Source organism: Pseudoliparis swirei, chromosome 6, assembly GCF_029220125.1.
Source record: "Pseudoliparis swirei isolate HS2019 ecotype Mariana Trench chromosome 6, NWPU_hadal_v1, whole genome shotgun sequence".
Lineage (NCBI taxonomy): Eukaryota > Metazoa > Chordata > Actinopteri > Perciformes > Liparidae > Pseudoliparis > Pseudoliparis swirei.
This window is the reverse complement of record NC_079393.1, coordinates 2,036,999-2,049,617: the sequence shown is the minus strand read 5'-3', so window position 1 is coordinate 2,049,617 and position 12,619 is coordinate 2,036,999. Positions and strand designations below refer to the sequence as shown.

The following is a 12,619-nucleotide window of genomic DNA, read 5'->3' as shown; positions in this document are numbered from 1 at the left end:
CTCGAAGTTATGGCGATAACAAGTCATCATCGGGAGTGCTTTTCTGTTTCGGCGTGTTTTAATGCATCACTTTGATCTCTTGGATGGCGTAGATGTTCTGTCGGGAGAGCGTCCTGAACTAACTTAGCCGTTGGGTTAGTGTTGCTGAGCAAGCCTCCTGGCCACAGCAAAGCATGTACCAACCAGTATACTGCCAAGAGAAACAGTGACCACAAAGACACACCATTACTACAAAGAGACGTAAAGTAGCTCAGGTACTGTATTCATTTGTTATATTATTGATATTTTATCCTTCAAGTAACAGAGTGACCACAAAGAGACTGAAAACAACCCCAAAATATACAAAACAACCCCAAAAGACACAAAACCACCCCAAAAGATACAAAACAACCCCAAAGATACAAAACAACCCCAAAAGATACAAAACAACCCCAAAGAAACAAAACCACCCCAAAAGATACAAAACAACCCAAAAGATACAAAACAACCCCAAAGATACAAAACAACCCCAAAAGATACAAAACAACCCCAAAGATACAAAACAACCCAGAAGATACAAAACAACCCCAAAAGATGCAAAACAACCCCAAAAGATAAAAAAACAACCCCAAAAGATATAAAACAACCCCAAAAGATACAAAATGGCCACAGAGATACAAGACAAGCCCAAAAGATACAAACATGTTTAAAAGCGGACTCTAAATACAAGAAGAAGCAACGTGGCAACAAAAAGTGTCAAAACAACCTCGACAAATTAAATACGACAAAAACAAAGACAGGGCAGCACGGTGGCTCAGTGGTTAGCACTGTTGCCTCACAGCAAGAAGGCCCTGGGTTCGAATCCCGGTCGTCCCAGTCGTTCCAGGTCCTTTCTGTGTGGAGTTTGCATGTTCTCGTGTTCTCCTCGTGTCTGCGTGGGTTTCCTCCGGGTACTCCGGTTTCCCCCACCATCATAAAGACATGCACCGCAGCCTCACCCCGGTTCGTATGGATGTGAATGAATGTTGGTGGTGGGGGAGGGGCCGTAGGCGCTGATTGGCTGCCACGCTTCCGTCAGTCTGCCCCAGGGCAGCTGTGGCTCCTGATGTAGTTTACCACCACCGGGATGACTGTGTGTGACGAATGGACTCTGGACTGTAAAGCGACTTCGGGTGTCTAGAGAAGCGCTATATATAATTAATTATAATTATTATTATAAAGAGACAATTAGCAACAGACTGGATGGAGGTGGGCGGCCCCCGGGGGCCTCATGTCTTATAATCCTGGTTTCATCATTGTTGTGTGTGGTGCTTTTCACGACGTTTGAGGCCAGGACTAAGGTGTGGTCCTGGGTACCTGAGTGATGACTCTGCATCAGCCCTGATGGTAAAATGCCTGATTGTGTAACACACACAAGACAATAATAATGAGTCCTCACTCGTGAATACCAGAAGGTGTTCTCTCCACTCATTGGCCCCTCCTCCCCCTAAAGCTCTACGTTCTAGGAATTTGGAAAACAAAATAATGTTATCTTGTCAAATCCGGACATAAGTTATAGCTCAATAATGATTGCACTTTGCTCAGGCGTGCCGGGGCATCGATGCACCTGAAGGTAAAGCTTCCACGACGTGGTCCTTCAGTCTGAGATCCTCTTGAAATGATATCGGAAACGAGTCTGCAGTGAGAATCCAAGACACTCAATGGGGTGGGGAAGAGACCGAGTCTATGTCTCGTGAGTCTTTTGAGTATTTTGACTTTGACAAGTCTACGTCTCACAAGTCTTCATCTCATGAGTCTTTTGAGTCTTTTGACTCTCACAAGTCTTTTTACTCTGTCAAATCTTGGTCTCATGACTTTGACAAGTCTACGTCTCATGAGTCTTTGTCTCATGAGTCTTTTGAGTCTTTTGACTGAAGTCTGTCAAGTCTTTGTCTCACGAGTCTTTTGAGTCCAATCTCTCCTGGACTCGTGGTTGTTTTGACTCCTCTCTGTCTCGTGCAGATGCTTTAGCTCGGTGGCCGTATTCTTCTTTTTTCTCACTCTTTGGACGGTTTGTCAAAGGAAACCAAAAGAATGCAAAGATGATTGTTTTCAGAAAAGCATTTATTAGGTGACTTGTGATTTTTAATTAGAATAAACCAGTGTTTACATTTAATGATGTAATTTGCAGAACATATAATCTTTCCACATGTGTCTTCTGTCGTTTAAATAAACACAGACGTTACCTATGTTACGTTCATCAAATGACAGACAGAAGTCTCAGTGACGAATCTGTGGATCGGCAGGAAGTGCAGTTCTGAAAACCGCCTGCCGGATTAAACCCAGATGAGCTTCATGGCGGCCGAGCAGCTCCGGCCCGCGTAGCACTGACAAGTGAAGTTCTCGGCTCAGACGTTCAGGTCGGCGGCGGACGGGAGACCGATCGCCACGTACTTCTTCCGGGCCCGCAGGATGCTGAAGTGGGCGGGGTTCAGGTGCAGGTAGTGGGCGGAGTCGTAGCTCTTCCTGACGCAGCAGTCCCGCCCCTGGCACAGGACCTGGCTGCAGAGCATGGCGGCCGCCGTCACGTTGGCGATGTACGGGTTGAAGGTGGACGTCAGGTACTCGGCGAGAGACTCGCAGGCAGCCTGAAGGGGGCGGGGCCGAGACTCAGGCGTATTAGAACAAGAAGTCAGGTACCGGGCAATTCAAAACAATTAGATATGTAGCATAGCGTTAGCCGAAATGGAGGAAATACTAATTAAACTAGAATGGGCACTCGGTAGAGCGTATACCTTAGCATATCACAAGATTGGGCATTGAATTATGAACATTTTGGCATTAGTTGCATGCCAATTGGACAAAAATGTATCGTGCTATGGTAAAAAAAAGATTTTGACCTTTCCATGACCTTGACCTTGACCTTTGACCCGATTGATCCCAAAATCTAATCAAATGGTCCCCGGATAATAACCAATCATCCCACCAAATTCCATGTGATTCAAGAAGATCTGACCTGTTCATGACCTTTGACCTTGACCTTTGACCTGATCGATCCCAAAATCTAATCAACTGGTCCCCGGATAATAAACAATCATCCCACCAAATTTCATGCGATTCGGTTCAATGCTTTTTGAGTTATGCGAAAGATTTTGACCTGTTCATGACCTTTGACCTTTGACCCGATCGATCCCAACATCTAATCAACTGGTCCCCGGATAATAAACAATCATCCCACCAAATTTCATGCGATTCGGTTCAATACTTTTTGAGTTCTGCGAACGATTTTGACCTGTTCATGACCTTTGACCTTGACCTTTGACCCGATCGATCCCAAAATCTAATCAACTGGTCCCCGGATAATAAACAATCATCCCACCAAATTTCAAGCGATTCGGTTCAATACTTTTTGAGTTTTGCGAATAACACGCATACAAATAAATAAATAAATACACGGCGATCAAAACATAACCTTCCGGCATTTTCAATGCGAAGGTAATCAAGCTGCTGGAGGCGCTAGGAAGAAATGTCAGAGGATCTCCAAAATCATTGTGATTCTCTGGGGAACCCGAATGTCATGGCGACACACTCATGACACTCATCTTTACACCACCAACAAAAACTCTTCACATCTGTGAGTTGAGATAACGAGCACTAGCAAGTAACGCAGCTGTCATTTCCTCAAAATAAACAGGAAGCAAGGCAGGTTCACTATTTGCTGATGAATCCCGAGTCATCTGTTCCCCTTTCGAAGACTTTACAGGACCTTGTCATGGCTGCAGACTCACACGGAGACTTTAAAAGTGACACAGGTATGACGAACACGTTTCTCCACATGCATGGAGGCCCCTCGGGCCGCGTTCACCTTGTCGTCATAGTCTTTGGTTCCTCCCCACATCACGACCCCCGAGGCTCCCAGAGCGGCCGACTCCCCTACGGTGCTCACCAGGTCCGCCTGAAAGAGGACGCATCTTGAATGAGTTCTTTATCACGTACCAGCTTTGAGGAAACCTCTACAGAACCGGACCACCTTCTCTCTGATGGTCCAGTTTACTGATAGAGGTCTACAGAGGATCAGGACTACACTGAGATCCGGCTGTTGGACATTAAGGTTCCTTTAACCTAGTTTCACCTTGGTTTCGAACCTCTGGGTCTGGTCCCGGTACAGAGGCCTGGAGTACACGTAGACCGGCATGGTGTAAGGGCGCTTGGGCAGCGCGGCGACCCTCAGCGCCTCCTGGACGCGGTTGCGGACGTAGAGCGCGGCCTGGGGGGAGTTCCTCAGGTCGTGCTGCAGGTAGACGGAGGGGAAGAGGGCGGTGCTGTGCTCCCACAGCCACAGCATCTGGTTGTTCTGCTCCTGGGTCTTCGGGGAGCACCTCCCCGTGTAGCCGGGCTCCCCCCAGCCGTAGTTGTAGCAGTCGGGGAACAAGTAGAAGCCCCAGCGGCGGCTGGGACGCTCGCCGATGCCGAGGCTGATGGTCTTCTCCATGAAGCGCCGCCCGGAGCGCTGGAACTGGCTCTTTGCCAGCGTGGAAATCTTCTGGGATGACAAAAACGGGGCCATCTGCAAGGCGTGAGTGATGGACAGCTTCTTGTAGATGCGTTTGGACCCCCAGTTCTGGTCCCACAGGGGGCGCCAGGACTCCCAATCGATGACAGCCAGACCGGGAGAGGAGTCCTGGGCGATGGAGCGGTCGATTTGACTCTGCGCCACGGCCAGGTGCTCCGTCAGGTTGCCCCTCTGGGGGACCCCGCCTCTGTACAGCTTGCGTTTGGCGGCGTCGACTTTGGGGTAGAGGCCGAGGCGGTCCTCGTAGAAGATGGTGAGGAACTGACCGGGCCCGGCTGCGGGCGCGGTGACCGCCTGGAAGGCCGCGGTGTCCAGCGGGATGTGGAGCCGGCGACACCGGTCGGTGGGGGCGTTCCACACGGCCACGAAGGGGTGGTCGCGGATCAGCGGCGGCTCGGTGGGAGGCGGGGCGAGGACGGCGGGGGGGACGGATCCAACGAGACAGAGGGCGACGCAGGACAGGAAGGACGAGGCCAGGAAGGACGAGGCCAGGAAGGACGAGGCCAGGAAGGACGAGGACATCGCTCTGGATGAACGGAAAGACAACGAATCAAGTTCAGTCCCAACTCGTCCGTTCGTCTGTCCAAGTCAGATTGTTTGATGTGTTACAATTTAAAGAAGCCAATGTGGACGTTTAAGTGGACGTGATCTATGTGGCTCCAAACGGACCATAATATAGTGAGAGTCGTTTTCTCATCGATTTCTATACAACCAGAGGAGTCGCCCCCTGGTGGTCAGGAGAGAGAATGCAGCTCTAACTCAGGACTGTAAACACATGCTGATTGTTTCTAAGTGCATCCTGTGTTCATGAAGGTGGTTTGTGGATCATTGGTTTTGCATTAAATAGTTTTAATTAGTTTATTTGTTGAGTTAACATGTTCTCTGATATATTCATAACATATGTGAATCTGATCGTTTTATTTCCATGTTCCTCTTTCAGCATCCGACCCAAGACAAAGAAAGATGTCGACAAAAAACTAATAATCACGTCGTTGTAATGGATATAAATAAATAAAATATTGATCGGTAATAAAACGTGTGATGCATCATAAGCTCCTTGTTGATTAATAAAGACAAGAACAGATTGAATGAAATGATTCTGTGGACGCTTGGAAATAATCCAAAGAAAGACGACACTATGGACTGCATGACGTAGGATATATATTCATATTCATGAAGCCCTCACGTTGTTCATCACCTGTATTTTTGGAGATCAATCAGTAAAAATGTTGCTCAAAAACTCAAACACAAATGGTCCATGTTATTGATTACACATCATTTATGAATATTGAGATTAATAAAACACCAGGAGCTCCTACCTGCTGCTCTCCCTGAGGACCGGAGTCTGAGCTGCTGCTTCACAACGCTTCCTTCACTCTGATGGATATCTGATCGGCGTCCGGACTTCCTCCTTCAGGCCATGATGAAACCTTCAGGGTCCGGAGACGAGGCCCCCGAGAGCCCGACACACGGTGAGGCTCAGGTGAACCTTCAGGGTCCGGAGGCCTCCACTAGGAGACGTGGCCCCCGGGAGCCCGACACACCAGAACCAACTGGACTTGAAGTTGTCTTCTTCGTTTAAGTTAAATGAAACATTCCTTATTCTGTGTGTGTGTGTGAGTGTGAGTGAGTGTGAGTGTGTGTGTGTGTGAGTGTGTGTTTGTAAGTGTGTGTTTGTGAGTGTGTGTTTGTAAGTGTGTGTGAGTGTGTGTTTGTAAGCCGCCGACATGGCCGCCCACAGAACAACCAATAGAAACGCAGCTGAAGAAAAGTCTTTTATTCGCAGTGCGTTTACATTCAGGGAACTATGTGTGTGTGTGTGTGTGTGTGTAAGTGTGTATGTGTGTGTCAGTGTGTGTGTGTGTATATAAAGTGCCATCACACTCAAAATAAAGTGTCATGTTTAGTTGTTTTACTTTTCACCCCCTCAGCCGAGTGTTCATGTGTGTTGTTGTTGTTGTTGTGTGGCTCTGAACGCACAACAACACACAACACTGTTCATGGACCGTGAGAGGAGGAACTCTCTTCTCCTGCAGCATCAGTGGATGACGTCATCGTCTTCGCTGAAGCTCCGCCTTCCTCAGCCTCAGAGCCTGAGGGTTGTTGGTCACGTGACCACGGTGTTGTTGGTCATGTGACCACGGTGTTGTTGGTCACGTGACCACGGTGTTGTTGGTCATGTGACCACGGTGAGGTTCAGCAGCAGCCCCAGCAGCATCAGGACGCCGCCGCGGCCGGTCGGCGCCGCCTCGCTCTCCCCCGCCTCCCATCGTTCGCCCCGCTCCTCCTCCCACGCCTTCCTCCGCCGCTCCTCCTCCTTTTCCTCTTGCCCCGCCCCCCCGCCGCCCTCCTCCCGCACCTCGTTGGCGCCGTCGCAGCGCTCGCCCTCGTGGCCCTCGTAGCAGTGGCAGCGGAACCTCTCGGCCAGCAGCCGCAGCTCGCGCCGCGAGTGGCGCCCGCTGACGGCGAAGCCCCCGTCGCCCGAGGGCCGGATGCGGTAGCCGGCGGCGCTCAGGTGGAGGTAGTGGCGGGCGAGGGCGTCCCGGCGGACGCAGCGGCCGTTGCTCCGGCACAGGAAGTCGCTGCAGACCTCGGCGGCGCGCGTCACGTTGGTGACGTACTGGCCGAGCCGCCGGCTCAGGAACGTCTTCACCTTGGTGCAGTTGAACTGGGGAGCAAGACCACAGGCTGTCAGGTTGTATAGAAGTCTCTGCTTCATGTGTTAGAGCTGCATTCTCTCTCCTGACCACCAGGGGGCAACTCCTCTGGTTGTATAGAAGTCTATGCTTCATGTGTTAAAGCTGCATTCTCTCTCCTGACCACCAGGGGGCGACTCCTCTGGTTGTATAGAAGTCTATGCTTCATGTGTTCACGCTGCATTCTCTCTCCTGACCACGAGGGGGCGACTCCTCTGGTTGTATAGAAGTATATGCTTCATGTGTTAAAGCTGCATTCTCTCTCCTGACCACCAGGGGGCGACTCCTCTGGTTGTATAGAAGTCTATGCTTCATGTGTTAAAGCTGCATTCTCTCTCCTGACCACCAGGGGGCGACTCCTCTGGTTGTATAGAAGTCTATGCTTCATGTGTAAAAATAACAACAAGCTGCATTCTCTCTTCTGACCTGAGACATATATGTATATATTTAGTGTATAATGAGACATATATGTATATATTTAGTGTATAATGAGACATATATTTATATATTTAGTGTATAATGAGACATATATGTATATATTTAGTGTATAATGAGAACTCATATATCCATCTCTAAATATTAGAATATCATGAAAAGTATATAGGTATTAAACAAATCACTTGAATTGTCTAATTAACTCAAACACCTGCAAGGGTTTCCTGAGCCTTGACAAACACTCAGCTGTTATAAATCTTTTTTAACTTGGTCTGAGGAAATATTAAAATTTATGAGATAGGATTTTAGTTTTCTTAAGCTGTAATAATCAGCAATATTAAAAGAATAAAAGGCTTGCAATATTTCAGTTGATTTGTAATGAATCCAGAATGCATGACATTTTTGTTTTTTTAATTGCATTACAGAAAATAAAGAACTTTATCACAATATTCTAATTTTCTGAGACAGTCCTGTATATATTTAGTGTATGAGACATATATTTATATATTTAGTGTATTAATGAGACATATATTTAGATATTTAGTGTATAATGAGACATATATTTATATATTTAGTGTATAATGAGACATATATGTATATATTCAGTGTATAATGAGACACATATGTATATATTTAGTGTATAATGAGACATATATTTATATATTTAATGTATAATGAGACATATATGTCTATATTTAGTGTATAATGAGACATATATGTATATATTTAGTGTATAATGAGACATATATTTATATATTTAGTGTATTAATGAGACATATGTATATATTTAGTGTATAATGAGACATATATGTATATATTTAGTGTATTAATCAGGGCGTGAACACTCACCCTGGAGGTCGTCAGGTTCAAATCCCCCCAGATGACGAACCCCGCGGCCCCCAGGGCGGCGCTCTCCCCGATGGTGTGGATCAGGTCCTTCTGCAGCGACACGGGGACAGACTCATTAGTGACTGTATCACACGCCTTATGAAATGTTATATTTGAATATGCAAATGAGGCATTACGTAATGGTGAATTTAGGATAAATCGACAGACGCAAACAGACAAAGAGGTAAAATAAGACCGACATGTTTATTTTAATGTTTTTTTCCTGTTATGGAGGCAAAAGAGTTTCCCGTACTTTACTTTTTGGTCAATGAAGCACAAGAAAAGACTTTTAAAAACCAAAAGGTTGACAAGGTAATATATATAATTATCATATTTCAATCTAATAAACATGTTGTGTGTTTGTCTTATTGTCTTGTGGTTATGTATTATGTTCAAGGTTATATCTGCCTTCTGGTTTTAGTGGTGACATTCAGGGACAACCAGGAAACCACAGCGTCCTATGTTTCTATTTCGTGACTCTTGAGCTGCTATTCGTTGGATGTCCACCAGATGGCAGCGATGGAAAAATAAAATCTGACCTTCAGCCAGTAAAAAACCATCTTTAAGTCACATATTTACGTTTCTAGAAATGTCTTCTCTTTAATTCTGCGTGATGAGAATTTCTTCTCCAATGTCGTACTTGTACTTTATTCTAAGTTGCGAGTGCTAGCGGCACCAGTTAGTCGTGTTACTAGAAGAAGAGTTGATGATACTAGAGATTGTTGTTTGTAGTTAACAGTAAAGTTAGTCGAGCATGTTGAAGGATACATCCTTAAATCAAGAAGCTTTGGTATTTCGCCTCACGGTGACTTTTGACCTGCACGAGGGCCGTGGAGGACACGCCAACACGTTGAAGAACTCGTGCTGCAGTCGCGGTGCGACGGTTCCCTGAAGAGTCCGGAGACGCGTGGCGTTCCAGCTCGTTGCTCGTTTACTTAGGGTAAGAAAATACTTCGTCGGGTTCGGGAAAAGATCGTCGTCTACGAAGTTCCGCGATGCGTACGTTGGCGTTGACTCGACGCGGGGAGCGGAAGGATCGCTCCGCCCCTCTCACGCGTCCCGTTGGGCCCTTTGGGTCTTCAGACTTCCTCCATCACGAATTCTGATAACGTGGCTTATTTCTCTGTTTGCGTGGCTGTGAACTGAAACTCGTAACTCTGGAAACGGGCCGCCGGAGCGTGAGCACAAAGAGCTCGACGCCGAGCGGAAGAGCGAGCGCATCGCCGTGACAACGGCGGCTCTCACCGTGGTGAGGAAGGCCAGGGCCTCCTCCCGGTAGCCCAGCCTCAGGTACACGTAGGTGGGGAGGTCGTGCTCCCGGGAGGTCAGCGCGGCGATGCGCAGCGACTCCCGGATCCGGTGCTGGGAGAAGCGCAGGTTGCCGACGCTGCCGGCGTGGCTCTTCCGGAGCGCCACGGAGGGGAAGAGCGCCGTGCTGCTGTTCCACAGCCAGCGCAGCTCGTCGTTCCTCAGCCTCTCCAGCAGGGGGCAGGCGCCCGTGTAGTTCCCCTCGTGCAGGTTGTAGTTGTGGCAGTCGGGGTAGAGGTAGAACCCCCAGAGCCCGTCGGGGCGGAGGCGCGTCCCCAGCTGGATCGTCCTCTGCATGAACGCCTCGGCGCTCTTCTCGAACCGCCGGCGCGCCAGCTCCTCCACCTGGGCCGCCGTCACGTTGACGTAGGCGCCGGCGGTCAGCTCCCGGGACTCGCGGCGGTAGATGTCCTTCTTGTGCCAGTTGCGGCTCCACTGAGGCCGCCAGAACTCCCAGTCGATCACGGCCAGGCCGCGGAAGTCCCGCGAGGGGATGAAGTGGTCGATGTCCCGGCGGGCCTTGACCAGGTGGCGCTCCAGGCTGCCGTTCTGCGGCACGCCGCCGTGCACGGCCGCGCCCTGCGGCGTGTAGTGGGGGTAGTAGCCCAGCCGGTTGGCGTAGAAGATGGTGACGTTCTGACCCGTCCAGCCGGCGCGGGGGCTGCCGTGGATGTGGAAGAGGCGGTGGGCGTTGGTGGTCACGTTGTACTTGATGGCGCACATGTCCAGAGGGGCGTTCCAGGCGGCGACGAAGGGCTTCCGGCCAATCAGAGGCAGCTTGGCGGGTTTCTGACCGACGGCGACGGCGGCGTGGAAGAGCAGCAGCGGCCAGGTGAGGGCGACGGGGACCACGTGGTGGGAGGAGGATGCCCCGCCCACTGGCACCACAGGCATCCTGGGGGTTTCAGGAGGAGCAGCTGTCAATCATCCTGGAGAGAGGAAGAGAAGCAGAACCAGTGAGTCTCTCCTCGCGCCTCCTCTGAGGGAATCCTCCCGACTCGAGTCCTCCTCATGGACGGATCGATATTGTGCCATGTGGAATATTACGACTTGATGAGTTTGGATATTTGCCTCAGTCCGCCTGGTTCTGGCTTCGAGGACCGGTCCCCAGGGAGGAGGGAAGGACTTACCAATCAAATAGTTATTAAGAAATACATCAATATTTGATTAATTTAGTCTTTAAACGTCTTGTTTTAGTCAAGCCGCTCTGTAAATAAAGAAGTGGTCCCGCCCTCTCCCGGCGGACCACCAGGGGGCGTCGTGTTCTGCAGTCAGCATCTGGAACACGACGCACCCCAAAGCGCCGTCGCCTCTCGCTCTTTACGATGCTAAGCTAGTTAGCCGGCGAGCTAAGCTAGTTAGCGAGCTAAGCTAGTTATCCAGCGAGCTAAGCTAGTTAGCCAGCGAGCTACGCGGCGAGGCAACGGCCACGTTGGAGAAACGGACTTTGCGTCTCCATTGTGTCGTCCATCGGGAACCACGAAGCAGAGGATGCTTTAGGGGCGGGGCTACGAGGTGATTGACAGGTCTACCTCTGCGTGTATAAAACCAACATGGCGACGGCCCTCATCCGAGACGCCGCCCAGAGACGCTGAGAGAACTAAGCGGTTGATATGAGAACAATCTGAATATTTTTTTTAAATGATGATTAATTTAGGCTGGGCTTTTTAAAAAGGATCTTTATTCATCCTGATGGTTTCGCCTCGATATCGGACGTCATGTGACGCGGCGACTTTCTTTGATCCCCCAGAAAAAGGGCTTTAAAAAAAGGTTTTGCCAAGATTATCTTTCAAAAATTCCTTTTTATTTATCTATTTTTTCTGGTGAATGTCTGTTTGTGGGCGTGTCGGTGGTTGTAATACTCTTTTTGGCCACAAGAGGCCGATGACGTTTATCACTATCAACCAAAAACATTCATGTTTCATCATCGGGAGATTTAAATACAACTATTATATGTAAACAGAGTATTTTGATGCTTTTAGCCCTCTTAACAACACGAGGTAGTGATGCACTCCAGCCCCTTGTGGCCAAAATCATTATTACAACAACAAATGAAAAAAAAAGTATCACGACAAAGAAAAAGATCACGCACAGAAACTTTTGACATTTTATTTTTTAAAAGGAAAAATGAGTATCCTGGCAATTAATTCACAGACAGTAAGGAAAACTATTTAAATCAGAATTCTAAAAGATATATTTTGACGTTAACAAAAAAGTATGATTATTTTAAGTGAATATTTTCAAGCTTGTTTTATTTTTTAAATATTATAATTTCAGATTATTATCTCCAGACACCACAAAGCCCCGTTGGTAAAGACGACAGACGCGTTGAACCAGACAGACACAAGACGACTCCCATAAGTAACTTTATGTGTTTTTAGCCGTCTGATTAACTTTAATCCAGATGTTTCTTCCTTTCTTCTTTTTATTTGCCTGTTTCCTGTCACTGAGTCAGAGAGAGACCTCTCATGTCTCCGTGACAGCTGATGTGCTGATGAATGCTGGGTAAAAAAACAAGATTTCGACATCACAGACACTTTCTCTACTTCCAGACCCCCCCCCTCCCCCTCCTGCATCTCCCAAAAGACGAGCCGCGCTGTCGCATCCAGGAATGTCCCAATATAAACTCGACCCTCCTCTTTTATTTCTGCAGCGAAGATCAAAAGCTGCAAAGTCTCTTACCTGGAGGCGGGCGAGCAGTCCGGTGGGGGGGCGGGGCTCTCTCTTGGGGGGGGGTCTCTCCTCGGGGGGGCGGGGGTCT

At 48.5% G+C, this 12,619-nt stretch overlaps 2 protein-coding genes across 2 annotated transcripts; both read right to left on the bottom strand.

Annotated features, from left to right (window-relative positions):
- Positions 1-2,070: 2,070 nt before the first annotated feature.
- On the bottom strand, positions 2,071-5,053 carry LOC130194923 (hyaluronidase-5-like). Its single transcript, XM_056416145.1, has 3 exons — positions 4,091-5,053; positions 3,824-3,913; positions 2,071-2,606 (listed from the first exon to the last, which is right to left on the bottom strand). The coding sequence occupies exons 1-3, from the start codon at positions 5,051-5,053 to the stop codon at positions 2,367-2,369; spliced, it is 1,293 nt and encodes a 430-aa protein (XP_056272120.1). The 3' UTR covers positions 2,071-2,366.
- A 1,240-nt stretch (positions 5,054-6,293) lies between these two features.
- Positions 6,294-12,619, bottom strand: LOC130195395 (hyaluronidase-4). The gene is made up of 4 exons (XM_056416896.1): positions 12,541-12,619; positions 9,796-10,787; positions 8,512-8,601; positions 6,294-7,199 (listed from the first exon to the last, which is right to left on the bottom strand). The coding sequence occupies exons 2-4, from the start codon at positions 10,750-10,752 to the stop codon at positions 6,708-6,710; spliced, it is 1,539 nt and encodes a 512-aa protein (XP_056272871.1). The 5' UTR covers positions 10,753-10,787; positions 12,541-12,619; the 3' UTR covers positions 6,294-6,707.

Coding starts and splice junctions, on each gene's coding strand:
- LOC130194923 (XM_056416145.1), bottom strand. CDS start 5,053: ATGTCCTCGTCCTTCCTGGCCTCGTCCTTCCTGGCCTCGTCCTTCCTG. Junction 3,914..4,090: donor CCCAGAGGTTCGAAACCAAG/GTGAAACTAGGT, acceptor GTCCTCTTTCAG/GCGGACCTGGTGAGCACCGT. Junction 2,607..3,823: donor CCAAAGACTATGACGACAAG/GTGAACGCGGCC, acceptor CGCCCCCTTCAG/GCTGCCTGCGAGTCTCTCGC.
- LOC130195395 (XM_056416896.1), bottom strand. CDS start 10,752: ATGCCTGTGGTGCCAGTGGGCGGGGCATCCTCCTCCCACCACGTGGTC. Junction 8,602..9,795: donor CCCTGGCCTTCCTCACCACG/GTGAGAGCCGCC, acceptor GTGTCGCTGCAG/AAGGACCTGATCCACACCAT. Junction 7,200..8,511: donor TGAACCTGACGACCTCCAGG/GTGAGTGTTCAC, acceptor CTTGCTCCCCAG/TTCAACTGCACCAAGGTGAA.